This window comes from Rhinoderma darwinii, chromosome 12 (genome assembly GCF_050947455.1).
Source record: "Rhinoderma darwinii isolate aRhiDar2 chromosome 12, aRhiDar2.hap1, whole genome shotgun sequence".
NCBI lineage: Eukaryota > Metazoa > Chordata > Amphibia > Anura > Rhinodermatidae > Rhinoderma > Rhinoderma darwinii.
This window is the reverse complement of record NC_134698.1, coordinates 60,045,406-60,058,399: the sequence shown is the minus strand read 5'-3', so window position 1 is coordinate 60,058,399 and position 12,994 is coordinate 60,045,406. Positions and strand designations below refer to the sequence as shown.

The 12,994-nt window shown below is 42.4% G+C and overlaps 1 protein-coding gene across 2 annotated transcripts in view; it reads right to left on the bottom strand.

Annotated features, from left to right (window-relative positions):
* Positions 1-12,994, bottom strand: part of PSEN1 (presenilin 1) — a 61,152-nt gene that overhangs the window by 33,143 nt on the left and 15,015 nt on the right. For both annotated transcript variants that reach the window (XM_075844423.1, XM_075844424.1), the window contains exons 4-5: positions 6,902-7,134; positions 1,890-2,031 (exon numbers count right to left, since the gene is read on the bottom strand). In XM_075844423.1, the coding sequence (XP_075700538.1) occupies positions 1,890-2,031; positions 6,902-7,134 (375 nt within the window). The remainder of the gene's footprint in view (positions 1-1,889; positions 2,032-6,901; positions 7,135-12,994) is intronic.

The following is a 12,994-nucleotide window of genomic DNA, read 5'->3' as shown; positions in this document are numbered from 1 at the left end:
GATACAGGTTCTCGTCCTGTCCAGGATATTGGCGTCGGGAGACCGATACTTAGTCCGTGGAACAACAGAGCTCAGGAGAGCCAAGCACACACAAACGGGACTGTGGCTTGTCTAGTGCATACAGTCTGTGGAAGTGTGTGTCCTCTGAGAATATCTTCTACTGTTTCTTTAGCACCGGCTGAGCGGTAAAGTTTATCAATTTTATATACGTTTTGGGTGTTAAGGATTTCACCCTTTCTTTATAACTGCTCCGGTCTAAAACAATTTTAGTGAAAGAGCCGAGGAGTTTTATACATCTATGGCTGGATTCACACGAACGTGGCGTTTTTGCGGACGCAAAAACGCGGCGTTTTGCGCGCGCAAAAATCACTTGCCAGCTCCGTGTGTCATCCGTGTATGATGCGCGGCTGCGTGATTTTCGCGCAGCCGGCATCATAGAGATGAGGCTTGTCGACGCCCGTCACTGTCCAAGGTGCTGAAAGAGCTAAATCTTTCATCACCCTCGACAGTGAATGCCGAACACAACAGCGAAAAACCTGTAAAAAAAAATATAAAGTTACTACTTACCGAGAACTTCCCGGCCGTTGCCTTGGTGACGCGTCCTTGGTGACGCGCCTCTCTTGACATCGGGCCCCACCTCCCTGGTTGACGCGGCAGTCCAAGTGACCGCTGCAGCCTGTGATTGGCTGCAGCCTGTGCTTGGCCTGTGATTGGCTGGAGCTGTCACTTGAACTGAAGTGTCATCCCGGGAGGTCGGACGGCAGGAAGGAGACAGGAGTAATCGGTAAGTTAGAACTTCGGTTTTTTTTACAGGTTCATGTATTTTGGGATCGCAAGTCACTGTCCATGGTGCTGAAACAGTTTAACTCTTTCATCACCATGCACAGTGAAAGTCTCCCGATTTCGCGGACCGGAAATTTTTTTGCCGGGTTCGGCCAAAACGAGTTTGGCCGAACCCGGTGAAGTTAGCTTCGGTTGTCGGGGTTCGCTCCTCGCAAAGACACTCCGTTTGGATGCTTGGAAACAGAAAAGCACGTGGTGCTTTTCTGTTTCCATTCATCCTTTTGACAGCTCTTGCGCGAATCACGCAGTTCGCACGAAAGTGCTTCCGTGCGGCATGCGTGGTTTTCACGCACCCATTGACTTCAATGGGTGCGTGATGCGTGCAAAACGCCCAAAGAACGGACATGTCGTGACTTTTTTTCAGCGGACTCACGCTGAGCAAAAACCACGGACATGTCTGCACGGCCCCATAGACACATATAGGTCCGTGCAACGCGCGTGCAAATCACGCGCGTTGCACGGACGTTTTTCACGTTCGTCTGAATAAAGCCTATCTTTGTATATTTTTTGTCCATCCACATTTTTAAGCCTATCACATTCCTTAATCTGACTCCTTTGCTTTGCCGCCTATTACATTATTCATTAGAACCCTGACCCCGTCATTCAGCAGCATCCCCCCTCCACACTCCTTGCACCCTAATACACTTCATGTCCGTCATACACAGATATTGGCTGGTGACCGGCTCATGTAGCTTTGTGTGTATTACCTCACATGTATAAAAAATGGCTGCACCATTGTACTGGACAAGCACTTTTTTATATTTTGTGTCTCCCTTATTTCCTCATAGATTGTAAGCTCTTGTGAGCAGGGTCCTCGCTCCTCTTGTTTGGATTATTAATTATTTTTGTCACTATGTAATGTTTCCTCTGAATTGCAAAGTGCTGCAGAATATTTGGTGCTATATGAAGATTATTTTGATCCATATTCTGTTGTTGCTATCCATGGAACTGGAATAGCAGAGACATTACTGAATGTTCATGTAGTTATAGAACAGAACATAGACCATTGCAAACAAATATTTGTATAAAGTAAAAGGGTCAATCACCTTATAACACCTATACTTGTAGAGCACCACTAGCAGGATGGTCATGACAATAATAACGCTGATCATAATTGCAGTATTGAGGATGGAGTTCAGGGCTCTTTGTCCAACTGTTTCTGTATCTTCTGTGAATGGGGTGTAGATTCTAGAATAAAAAACAAAAATTCAGAAAAATGTCACATCGATAGATTATGAAAGATCAACCACGTCCAGAATTCTATAAAAGATAACATTTGAAACCATTGCACAAAATTTCAGCATCTACAGAGCGACTTATACTTAATATTGTACCAAAATCACGTACAGTAATATAAACTTGCTGGTGATTCCTAAGAAGTAAATATGTTGTAGGGTGTTAAAAATGTAGACGGCATAAAGATGGAGGAAGCAACCATATACTTCTGACTAAAAAGGGTTTTCCAATGGCATACACTCATGGCAGATCAAAAGAATAGGTAATAAATTAACGATTGATGGTGGTGTTACAGAATAGGCAAACTCCTATGTCACGGGCCCCGCAGTCCGTAATTGTAGATTTGGTAGCCCAAACGGGGGGAACGAGAGGAGTCATTTCACTGTTCTATAGATGTCTACTGGAGGCCACCCTTAAGACACAGCCCCTGTACCTTAAGAGGAGATGGGAGAAGGATGTGGGACCTATAGAGGAGGAGGTTTGGCAAGAGGTCCTTGAACAGGTACCCAAGACCTCATTGAGTGAAATATATAGATTATCTCCGGTATATCTCTTACACAGGGTCTACAAAACCCCATTACAATTATAAAAAATTGGCTATAAGCAAGACTCCAAGTGCTACAGATGTGGTGAAAATGAAGCAGACCTACTTCATGTAACGTGGAGCTGCGCCAGACTTGGCAGGTTTTGGAGGAGAACGATTAATTTTATTAATATGGTATATAGCGGTCATATTGATTTAGATCCTGTGACGTGTATCTTGGGTTACACTGCCAATTTGCCTGTGATGGAGAATCAGCAACTGGCGATAATACGCCTTTTGTACCAGGCGAGAAAATTAATTGCTTCCCAACGTAAAGATGCAGATCCACCTAGACTCTCTGAATTTAAAACACGGGTTAACACGATGCTGAGAACGGAGAAATAGGTTTATGGAAAAAGGGGCACCCCTAAAAAGTTTGAAGATCTGTGGTCCCTTTGGCTAGACACTCCGGGTTTGGTACCAACAGTTCTTTTAGTTGACAGAATTCTCCCAGTGCTGGCCTTGCCTATTGGGGGGGGGGGGGGGGGGGTCCAGGAGCCGATAGTTGTTGATCCTCCTTTCCTTTTGTAAAATTTTAAATCTGGTCTGCGTCCTGGATTCTTTTTGTACCTGACTGACTTGCATGGGATATATGTGTTTACTTTATGTACATTGAGTAATCTGAAGGAGAGGGGTGAGGCGATTGTATGTCACGTGCCATTGGAAATCACGATGTTCTATGGAGGACTTTTCGATTTGATACAGCAGAAGATTGACACCTTCACCTGCAGCTTCTCATGAGCGGGGGGGGGGGGGGAGGGGCTTTTACGTTCTGTTTTACTTTTCTAAATGTGAAAATCTTCAATAAAAACATTTTTTTGACTTAAAAATTGATGGCGCGATCTGTCTGCTAAGAACTTCAATGACAACTAGAATAAGAGTCTACCATGCTCCTATGGACACTGTCCCCTTCGGCTCCCAGAAGCAGGGCTCTGTGCCACACCAAGTTGGCACATTATAGTGAATGGACGACCTGGAGTCTCTCAAGTGACGCCCAGTGCAGGAGCCGATAAAGGTACAAGTGCCAGGAAGAGATCAGCAGCCTGTTCATATTGGTGATCAGACTACCGTCTGACAAAAACTTTATGGAATATCCTGTTATTTGCCATAAATGTATCAGGTTGAAAAGTCCCTTTAAAGGGTAACTAAACTTTTAACATGTCAGAAGTTTTGATCGGTGGGGGTCCGAGCACTGTGTACGGCAGGGGTCAACAACCTTTGGCACTATAGCTGTTGTAAAACGACAATTTCCAGCATGCCCTGACAATCTTTGGATGGATTATCAAAGCCTTTGTCTATAAGGACATGGTGGGGGTTGTAGTTTCACAATAGCTGGCGTGCCGAAGGTTGCTGACCCCCGGTGTACGAGCTCATAGACTTAATATAGCCCATACACCGCTCGCTTGGCTTTTCGAGGAAAGACCATCAGAAACTAGCAGCACGGCCGCTTCGTTTTAGTGATCGGTAGGGGTCTCAGTGCTAGGACCTGCACCGATCAACACTTCTGACATGTCACTGTAGTTACCCTTTAAAAGGGACTTTTCAACTCTGACACATACAAAAATAAATCACTGGTAAATGTAAGTCCTCAAGTTTGCCTCTTTTGTTAAGAACTCTATTCATATCTAGCTTGGAAATCTGGGTGATAATTCATAGGATAGGACAGGTCTAATCCCTCAGTTTACCCACAAACCTAAACGGCAAATTTACCTTAATACAGAGATGACATATGATGCAGAAGCAGTAGGACGTATTATTGCATTACTAAACAGCTTAGCAATCTAGGACAATCCATGTGGCTGCTGTACTGGTCCGAATTTATTGGCTTAAGAAACTCGATAGAAAAAGACAACTCAAGGACATAGTTTTGGCCATTTGTGGATGGGGTAAAATGTGAAATTTAATTCTGTAAGGGTTTTGTATAATGGGGGATCTAAACAAAGTCAATTTTTCAGAGAGCAGCCACTTCCAATGTCATAAATTTAAGTAATGCACTAAGCTGCTTGAGGGAAATGTCTGACGTCACACTAATCTCAATGGGGCCTGCAGAAATCCATGCCCATGCAGAAGAAGCAACCCCATTTAGATGTATGGAAGGGATTTTTGCAACAAATCTGCCCTAATGGTTTCAAGGCACCATACTGGACAATATAAGCACCTGACTCAACAAAATCTAATAGGTTTGATACTTTTTCATTACACTGAGGAAATTCGAATGCTAAAAGTTTAAAGGGTTATTCCTACCGTAGACATATATGGCATATTCACATATGGGTATTATCCATACTGCTTCGCTGTTTCTTTAACTCCCAGAGATATCAATGGAGAGAAACATGCACACGCGCAGCCACCTGTCCATTCATTCCCTGTCTGGATGAGGCGACCACCTCACCAGGCAAGACAGGGGTCTGATGACCTCCATTTTCGAGGCAGATGCAAGTCTCAAAGTTAGGACTTACATCAATCAGACATTTATGGCATGTCCCCTGGAATACCCTTTTAAAGTGGTTAGCTCTGGGGACCACATTATCAGGGGGGTTTCTCCTCTTGTATGTTGATGCATTCAGATTTGATCATGATGCTTAAAGAGTTAATTGCGGAGAGAAGAGTTTTCTCTCATGGTAAAGTTGCAGTGGGAGTGCAGGTGTGCAGTACAGCTGTGATCCAGTTGCTTATCTCGTGGGCATAGTTACAGTGCCCGCCTGATCACCTTGAAGTAACAGTACATTCAAAGTGAGGTAGAGAGCAGAGCTGCAGTTCGTCAATACGGCCGCTATGCAATATGCCAACTGCTACATTGTATGCCCGCAGGCAGCAGGAGCAGCTGATCGGTGCGGGATCCGGGTGTCGGAATCCCACCGATTATATACTGATGACCTATCTCCTCACTGTTGAAATCTAAGTGTTCCTCATGCCACCCCGATTCATGACACTTTTACTGCAGGCTACAAGCAGAAAATTTCAGCATTGTAACATGTAAGAGCAAAATTAAGAGATCGACCCTCACCTGGGAAAATAATTTTTTTGTAATTAATTCTGAGCCAATGTTAAACCAATTCAACAAGGGTATAGATCATGTATGACGTCTAGTGGCAGAAGTAGGTACTACATGCATTTCATATAAAATAGTGTAGCTATATGCACAGAGCATAAAATAAAGACTACAAGCATGTATTTATAATTTTAAAAGGTATAAACCCCAGGGAAAAAGTCATCTGCAATTATCTAATATTCTTTCACTCACCGTATTGTAAAGGACAGTCTGGGGGAGAATATAATTTCCATGCACTCATTTTGGATCCCTCTTGCTGCTTGTTAGTAAAAAAAGATCTTAAAGGAAAACTGGGCAAAACTGATAAACTGCATTCTAATGAGTGCAGAGCCTGAAGAGGCGGAGCATGACACAGGGACTCTTTGGTGTACTATGAATGAGCATCACAGTGTCAGAATTGACTGTTGTGTTCCTTCAAAGAATTGCAGGTAGAGTCATTTCTTAATATATGATCCCAGTTACCTTTAAATTAGGGGAACCATTTCAGTACTTTAAATATGAAACATTTAATGTATCCATGTAATTACAATATGTACATGTCATGGATTTGTTAGGCCCCTTAAGGCGAACTGCAAACACCTTGCAAGCACATGCAATTCCACTGGGCGTTTTGAACCCATTCTTAGTGCAGTTTTTTAGTGATTTTCATGTGCTTCTTAATTGCTGTAAAAACCTCACGCATCAAACCGCGAATCGACACGGTTATGCGATGCGGTTTACCGCCGTACAACTATTACAGGTGAAGCACATGGTTTCAATATGCTTCACTTGTAATAACCGTACGGCCAAGAACTACATTAAAAAAAAACAGGTAACCCGCATGCGGTTTTGACAATGCATTTTTCACCGCCATTAAGAAGCACATGAAAGTCGCAAAAACAAACTGCAGTAAAAACGCCGTTAAAAGGCCCCGCGGAATCCCAGCCTGAGAGTTTTGCTCATTCAAGCAATCGTGATAAACATAGGTTCTTAAAAATTGATCCTTCAACTAACTGGTCAGGGCATGTTCACATGCTGCGTGTGTACAGGAACATTACGCCTACAGGAAATCCACATGGGTTTTTTCAACACAGATTTAGAGGCTTCAGATTCATTATTCAATTAAAATGAAAAAAAAAAAAGTCTACAAAATACATTAAACCTAGTACAAAACTTCTATATATTTTAATATATAAATCTATACTCACAGCTGCCCATCCTTCCTTGTGTAAAAGCTGACCGACTTTATTGTTGCTACTACGACCACCATACAGAGTGTAACTGGCACAAAAAGCATAATCACGTGCTTGGCACCATATCTCAACGTAAGCTCCTCGTCTTCTTCCTCGTCCTGCTCCAGGACTTGCTGCGAGCTGCTCTGCGTCTGTCCATTGCTTTGGGATTCCGCACGCTCATTGTTTCTCCGATCACTGTTGTCATTCTGAAAGACCCACATTTGTATTAGAAATATGAACGACGCACAAAACCATACAACCCTGCCAATGAAACGTTTACATTATCGCCACATGTAACTTGTGATTTATTATGGTCATCTGACCTGGAGAATGTTAACCAGGATTGTAAATAGTCGATCGACTTGAGAGATTCGCCCCCAGTTCGTTTTTAAAGGACGTTCGGTCTCGCCAACAGTAACATTTAGGATATACAGATATAAGAATAACTACCCTCTATCGTGTAGCCCATGGATGCACGCTGTCTCAAGTAGGATGGCTCCTTGCGAATCAAATGCTCAATAAAAAATATAGGGTAGACAGAATCTCCATTAAAAAAAAATACTATTTATTCATGCCAATAACCAGTGAATACAGAAATGGCGACGTTTAGAGGATGTTGGGTCTCACCCATAGTGGCATCTGTCCATCTCTGAGTTGTATGGAGGTGTAATACAGCAGCAATAAAAGTCTACAGGACCATGCCATACTTCCGCGTAACTCCAATTTCATACAGAGGAATATGGAGGTTTCTGTCAGATTCCGTATGAAAATCGTACCATGTTTTATCAGGGGTCTTATTATGTAGGTTTTTTCATTGTGCACAGTACAGAGCTGTAGGGACTCTGTTCCAACGCGCAGGCTCCGTGCTGAACGCAATAACATCGCAATGCTACGACAGCTTACTGTTGATCACTTTATAGAAGTCAGCCTTCTGCTTCATTTCACATCCACAGAATTTGGTCTTCCATTGAGATAAATCTAAATGAATGTGTCAATCTGATTGAAATCATCAGAAACATAATAAAGCAGTTGTCTAATCATTTCATACATGAATAGATCTAATGACAATATAAGCGGATCTTAAATAAGACATCGGCCCAATATACGGACATAAGCCAGGGTTTTACATGTACATCGAACTGTGGTTTCGATTTAGTGAAACAGTAAATTCAGCATATAAAAATGTTTAATTAAAAAACATGAAAACCTTGGGAAGATGGTTGACAAACAGACCTGGGGATTATGATACTTCCTGTTATTTCTACCGCTCATTACACAATATCCTCAAGAGATGAAGAAGACCAACAGCTAAATCATCAGAGCATGAGTTATGGACAGGGGGGAGCGAGGTTATAAATGATTTTACAGTAGATCACAAAACATAAAAAAAAGAGAGGAAACGCTGCACAAACATTAAGAAAACGGTAACTTATATTAACCACAAGCTGCCATCCATTAAGGGAGCTAAACGCAAAAAGAAATCCATAAATAATCGTCCAAAGTATGGGTGCAAGCGGGTAATCCTGATCCAAGGATCGTAGGTATTATATATATATATATATATATACACACACACACACACACACACACATATACATATCCAGACATACATATATAGATCCATTAACCTCAGGGGGTGGTATTATAAGGATTGAATGACTGGTATGTTGTACCACTGAAGACTAGATAGGCAGGATTGCAGTACTGTAGATATATAATGTGTTTTATAACAGCAAAAAATGGGGCTGATCTGCCTTAGGTCGGTCTACTTTAGGGCAACTGAGAGCTTTTCCCACCGGTAGCCTCTGAGAGGATCTCATCCAAGCCTGGGTCAAAGAGATGGAAATGGAGTGCGCCAGTAGTTTACCTGCATCTAAGATTCACGGAGATACTTTGCTGCATAGGAAAGCTGGTGAGCCAGGTCCGTCAATTCACCCTGGTGGGCCCCATACATGACACCCTGGCCAAGGTGACCGGCCCATTCGATGATGACCTTGCTGATCTAGGCGGATGTAGGGACAGATCTAAGTGCTTAGTCTGCCACCTCAAAAAATAACAGCGCAGGATTAAAAAGGTTGATCCAGAGGATCACGGAAATAGATGGCGTCTTTCTCTTTGGCCATGCGAAGCGTGGTAGCTTTGGCCAGGTGTGAGACAGGTGAGGAGCTGTACAATTGGTCAGGAGTTCCTTAGGGAATGCGTACATCAGATCCTAGTGTTTAGTGGGGGAGAAATGCCTGTCTGGGTGTTCCACTCTTTGGAGGGGACCTCATCAAAATCAGAAAGGAAAAAACTGAGGCAAACCCTTGGCCCCATGAAGCGACTCCTAAAGTCGGGGGTCCCTGATCCGAGACAGAATCGTAGAGTTCTACATCTGACAAATCTTTTCTCTGGGGAGAAGCATTACGAGAGCTTCTGACGGAAAAGGGGAGGCAGAGGAGACCAACGAGAGACAGCGGTGGCGGGAAGAATAGGTACAGGCCATTCTACAGGGTCTGCCTCGAGATAGGTCCTCAGCCTGTAGCTCAGTGGCTGGTGTAGTGGGAGAGGGATGATTGGCTAGGTGGCCCAGAATGCCCTTCACAGACTGGGTGACCTTAGTAAGGTCGGTCACAGGCAGAGACAGAGAGCTTGCCACTCACCACAGCAAGTACAGAAAGTGTGGCAACTGATTTGGAGGGCGGAGGGGCCGTGGACGACAGTCTTGGAGCTAAAGCAGACATCACAGAAGGTCAGACTGACCGCATTGAAATTTTGCATACATATTTGGTATTTCAGCAATCATAAAGACCCGTAGAATAAAAGTTATTACGTTATTCATACCGCATAGTAAACTGCTTTATAAAAAACTTTAAAAAAACAATGGCAGAGTTGCTTTTTTTTTTTATCCCCCTCCAAAAAGTTGATCAATAAATCATATGTACCCCAAAAAGGTGCCACTGAAAAAACAAGCCATCATGCGGCTACATTGACCGGAAAATAAAAAAAATAATGTTTCCCGGAATGTGATGATAAAAAATATAAAAAACACCTCTGCATCCTGAAGGCCCAAAATATGCCGTGTCCTTAAGGGGTTAAAAAGCACAAACATGAAAACTAAATATATCTCCAGCAGCCACATATGCAATGTTAATGGTTGTATAAAAGTGTTAAGCTGACAACACCTATGCCAAAACGCTAGTCAGTCGTGTTGATTTCTATTTCCCTGCGTGTACTTTGCACATGGTTTTTTTTCTCTCCCACTAGCCGGTTATTGTATGACCCTTTGTACCACTGTAACAGCCAAGGCTTTCTGCAATGTTTTTGGGGTGATTGCTCATTCGCACGATCTGTCGACCACTTTGTATCTAATGTGTACAACCAACTTTAGCCAAAAATAACTTATGAAATGCCATTCACACACTGCCTTAGAGGAATGAGAGTTGCAAAGTTGGTTTTAGAGCCTACGCCGAATACTACGCCGACTACTCCTACTACTTCTACTTTAGCATTTTTATCAAACATTCCAATTACTGACTTACTTCAAAGGGAAATACAACAGCACATAACTGAATTAGCATGTGTATATATTTAAAAACAATTTTCAATATCGTTTAGTTCTCGTAAAATTAAGCAAAATTGGTTAAAAAAAAAATATATGTTTTTGCTGCTTTTTTGTTAGAATTGTGGTACCGTATCACACATGCCTGACGATCATTTTTCTATCACAATGGTTGTTCCCAAGTCTATATAAACAGTTGTAGCAGTTTCTGAGGTGTTGCAAAAACATAAGATCACTTAGATCCCCAAAAAGAAAACATGCGCTTATATGACTCCGCTTCCTATTAATAATCCAAGCAAAACATACGCGCTATAAGAACTTCTTGACTGTATAATGGGAGTTGTTCTTTTACAATTATGTGTGCGCAATAGAAGAAAACATGATGTGCGCCCTTCAATACTCACCGGCTGGAGTACAAGCAGCGGTATGGACTCCTCGTCCTCCGACATATCTGTACATGAGGTTTGTGAGGAAGTCACAGCCCAACTCTAGTACAAATCACCCTGCCTCTGATAACAGACCGGGCTGGGATATTGCTCACTAGTTATGTATTAACCACAGCACCAGGCTTCTGAAATGTACATCAGATATACAGGAGGAGAAGTAGCTGCTATTTACTGTCTCTTACAGTAACATTATGAACTGACGGAAAGTGTCGGGCAGAATAAATAAAGGGTTTTTTTTATGGATTTCGGTAAATACAGCTAAATATTGTATAATGAAAAGTATTACAACTTTCTGATATACTTTGATCCTTGGCAATTTTCAAGATCTCTGCTAGCTGAAGATGACTGACAACATTCTTAATTAAAATAAAGATGAATTCTTCATTACTGAATGGTCAGTGGTTTCAAAAATCATTATGCGCATTGGTTGGACAATTCCCATCATTACAATCATCATAGATAGAATACAGCAGCATCGGGTAATAGAACGAGTCTACAGCACAGCGGCAGGTTTGTTTTTTTTGTGAACGGCCAGACTTGTATTACAAGTCTGTGCAACATGTATAATGTATTCATATATATCTATAGAGCAAAATGTTAAAAGGTAAATATTTAAATGGATTGTTATTTATATGCATGGAGCAGCTTTAGGTCCAGTTCACACTGAGTTTTTTTGGTGCTGGTTTTGACGCGGAAACCACGCCCAAAAAACGGCCAAAATCGCCTCCTATTAAAATCAATGGGAGGCGTTTTTTACCCCCCCGCCCCGAGAGCGGAAAAAACGCTTGCGGGGAGAAAAAAGCGACATGCTCTTTCTTCCAGCAGTTCCGTCTCTGACCTCCCATTGAAACCAATGGGAGGCAGAGAAAGTGTTCTTTGCAGCATTTTTTTGCCCGCGGCGCTCAATGGCCACGGACGAAATACGCTGAAAAAACGCAGCAAAAAAGTGCAGGCAGGTCAAAATCCTGAAGGAATTTGGAGGCAGATTTTTCTGCCTGCAAAAAACTGTGTGATTATGGACTTTATGGAGGTTAAAAAAAAACACAAAAAAAAAACACGATTAAGGCTTCGTTCACATCTGTGTCAGGGCTCCGTTCTGGCGTTCAGTCAGAGCTTTCCATCATAGGTTTCCGTTTGTGTCGGATCCGGTGCAAATGGTTTCCGTTTGTCTCAGTTGTGCAAGAATTCCGTTGTTTTGATGGAATCAATACCAGTCGACTGCGCTATTCATTCCGTCAAAACCCTTGCACAACTGAGAAAAACGGAAACTAAATGCCATAATATTCTGATTCGGAGAACGTAGGGACCGAGGTGCTCCTAGGCACCCACTGTTCACCTGAATAGGGCTGTGTTGCGGTTCCATGCACAGCAAGTGTCCTGAAAGTCACTATGCAGGAAAACAATGAAGGAATAGTAATCCCTCATTTTACAAATCTCCTTGTTTGGCAATAATGAACAATATCCAAGTAAAGGTCATAGCAAACCGATGATTACTCAATCTACAATTAAATTAGCAAGCAAGTTCACTCACGTTAAATGAACTGGGCTGAAATAAACAGTCAGTAAGTGTTCCGCTCTGCAGCAGTGGTGCATCAAAAATACTCTGGTGGTAAATTCTTGGCAGTGGAGAACCATTGGAGGGGCACAGTGGGAAACGTCAAGGGCAGAATAGTTTTTGTTATATAGCAAATTTACTGGATATGTGCACATAAATGCTTAAAGGCTATGTAAACCTTTGAAGATTAATATTTTATTTTTACTAAAACAATGTATTATATATATAGAAGCTGCATCTTGTGCTGAAACCGGAATCAGGTCAGCGGAACGGACAGGTTCGGTGACAGCGTGTCCTGTGTAATCCAGCGGTTATCGATCACACCGAAGTTCATAACTTAGATGTGATCGATAACCGCTGGATCCAACGTGTTAGAGACCCCCAGGACCCGCTGTCACCGAAGCCATCAGTCTCGCTGACCTGTTGGATTTGGGTTTCAGCGCAAGTTACAGCTTCTGTGTATCCAGGATACATAGAAGCTGTATCTCACAAAGTTAAACATTTTCTAATAAAAACCAATTACA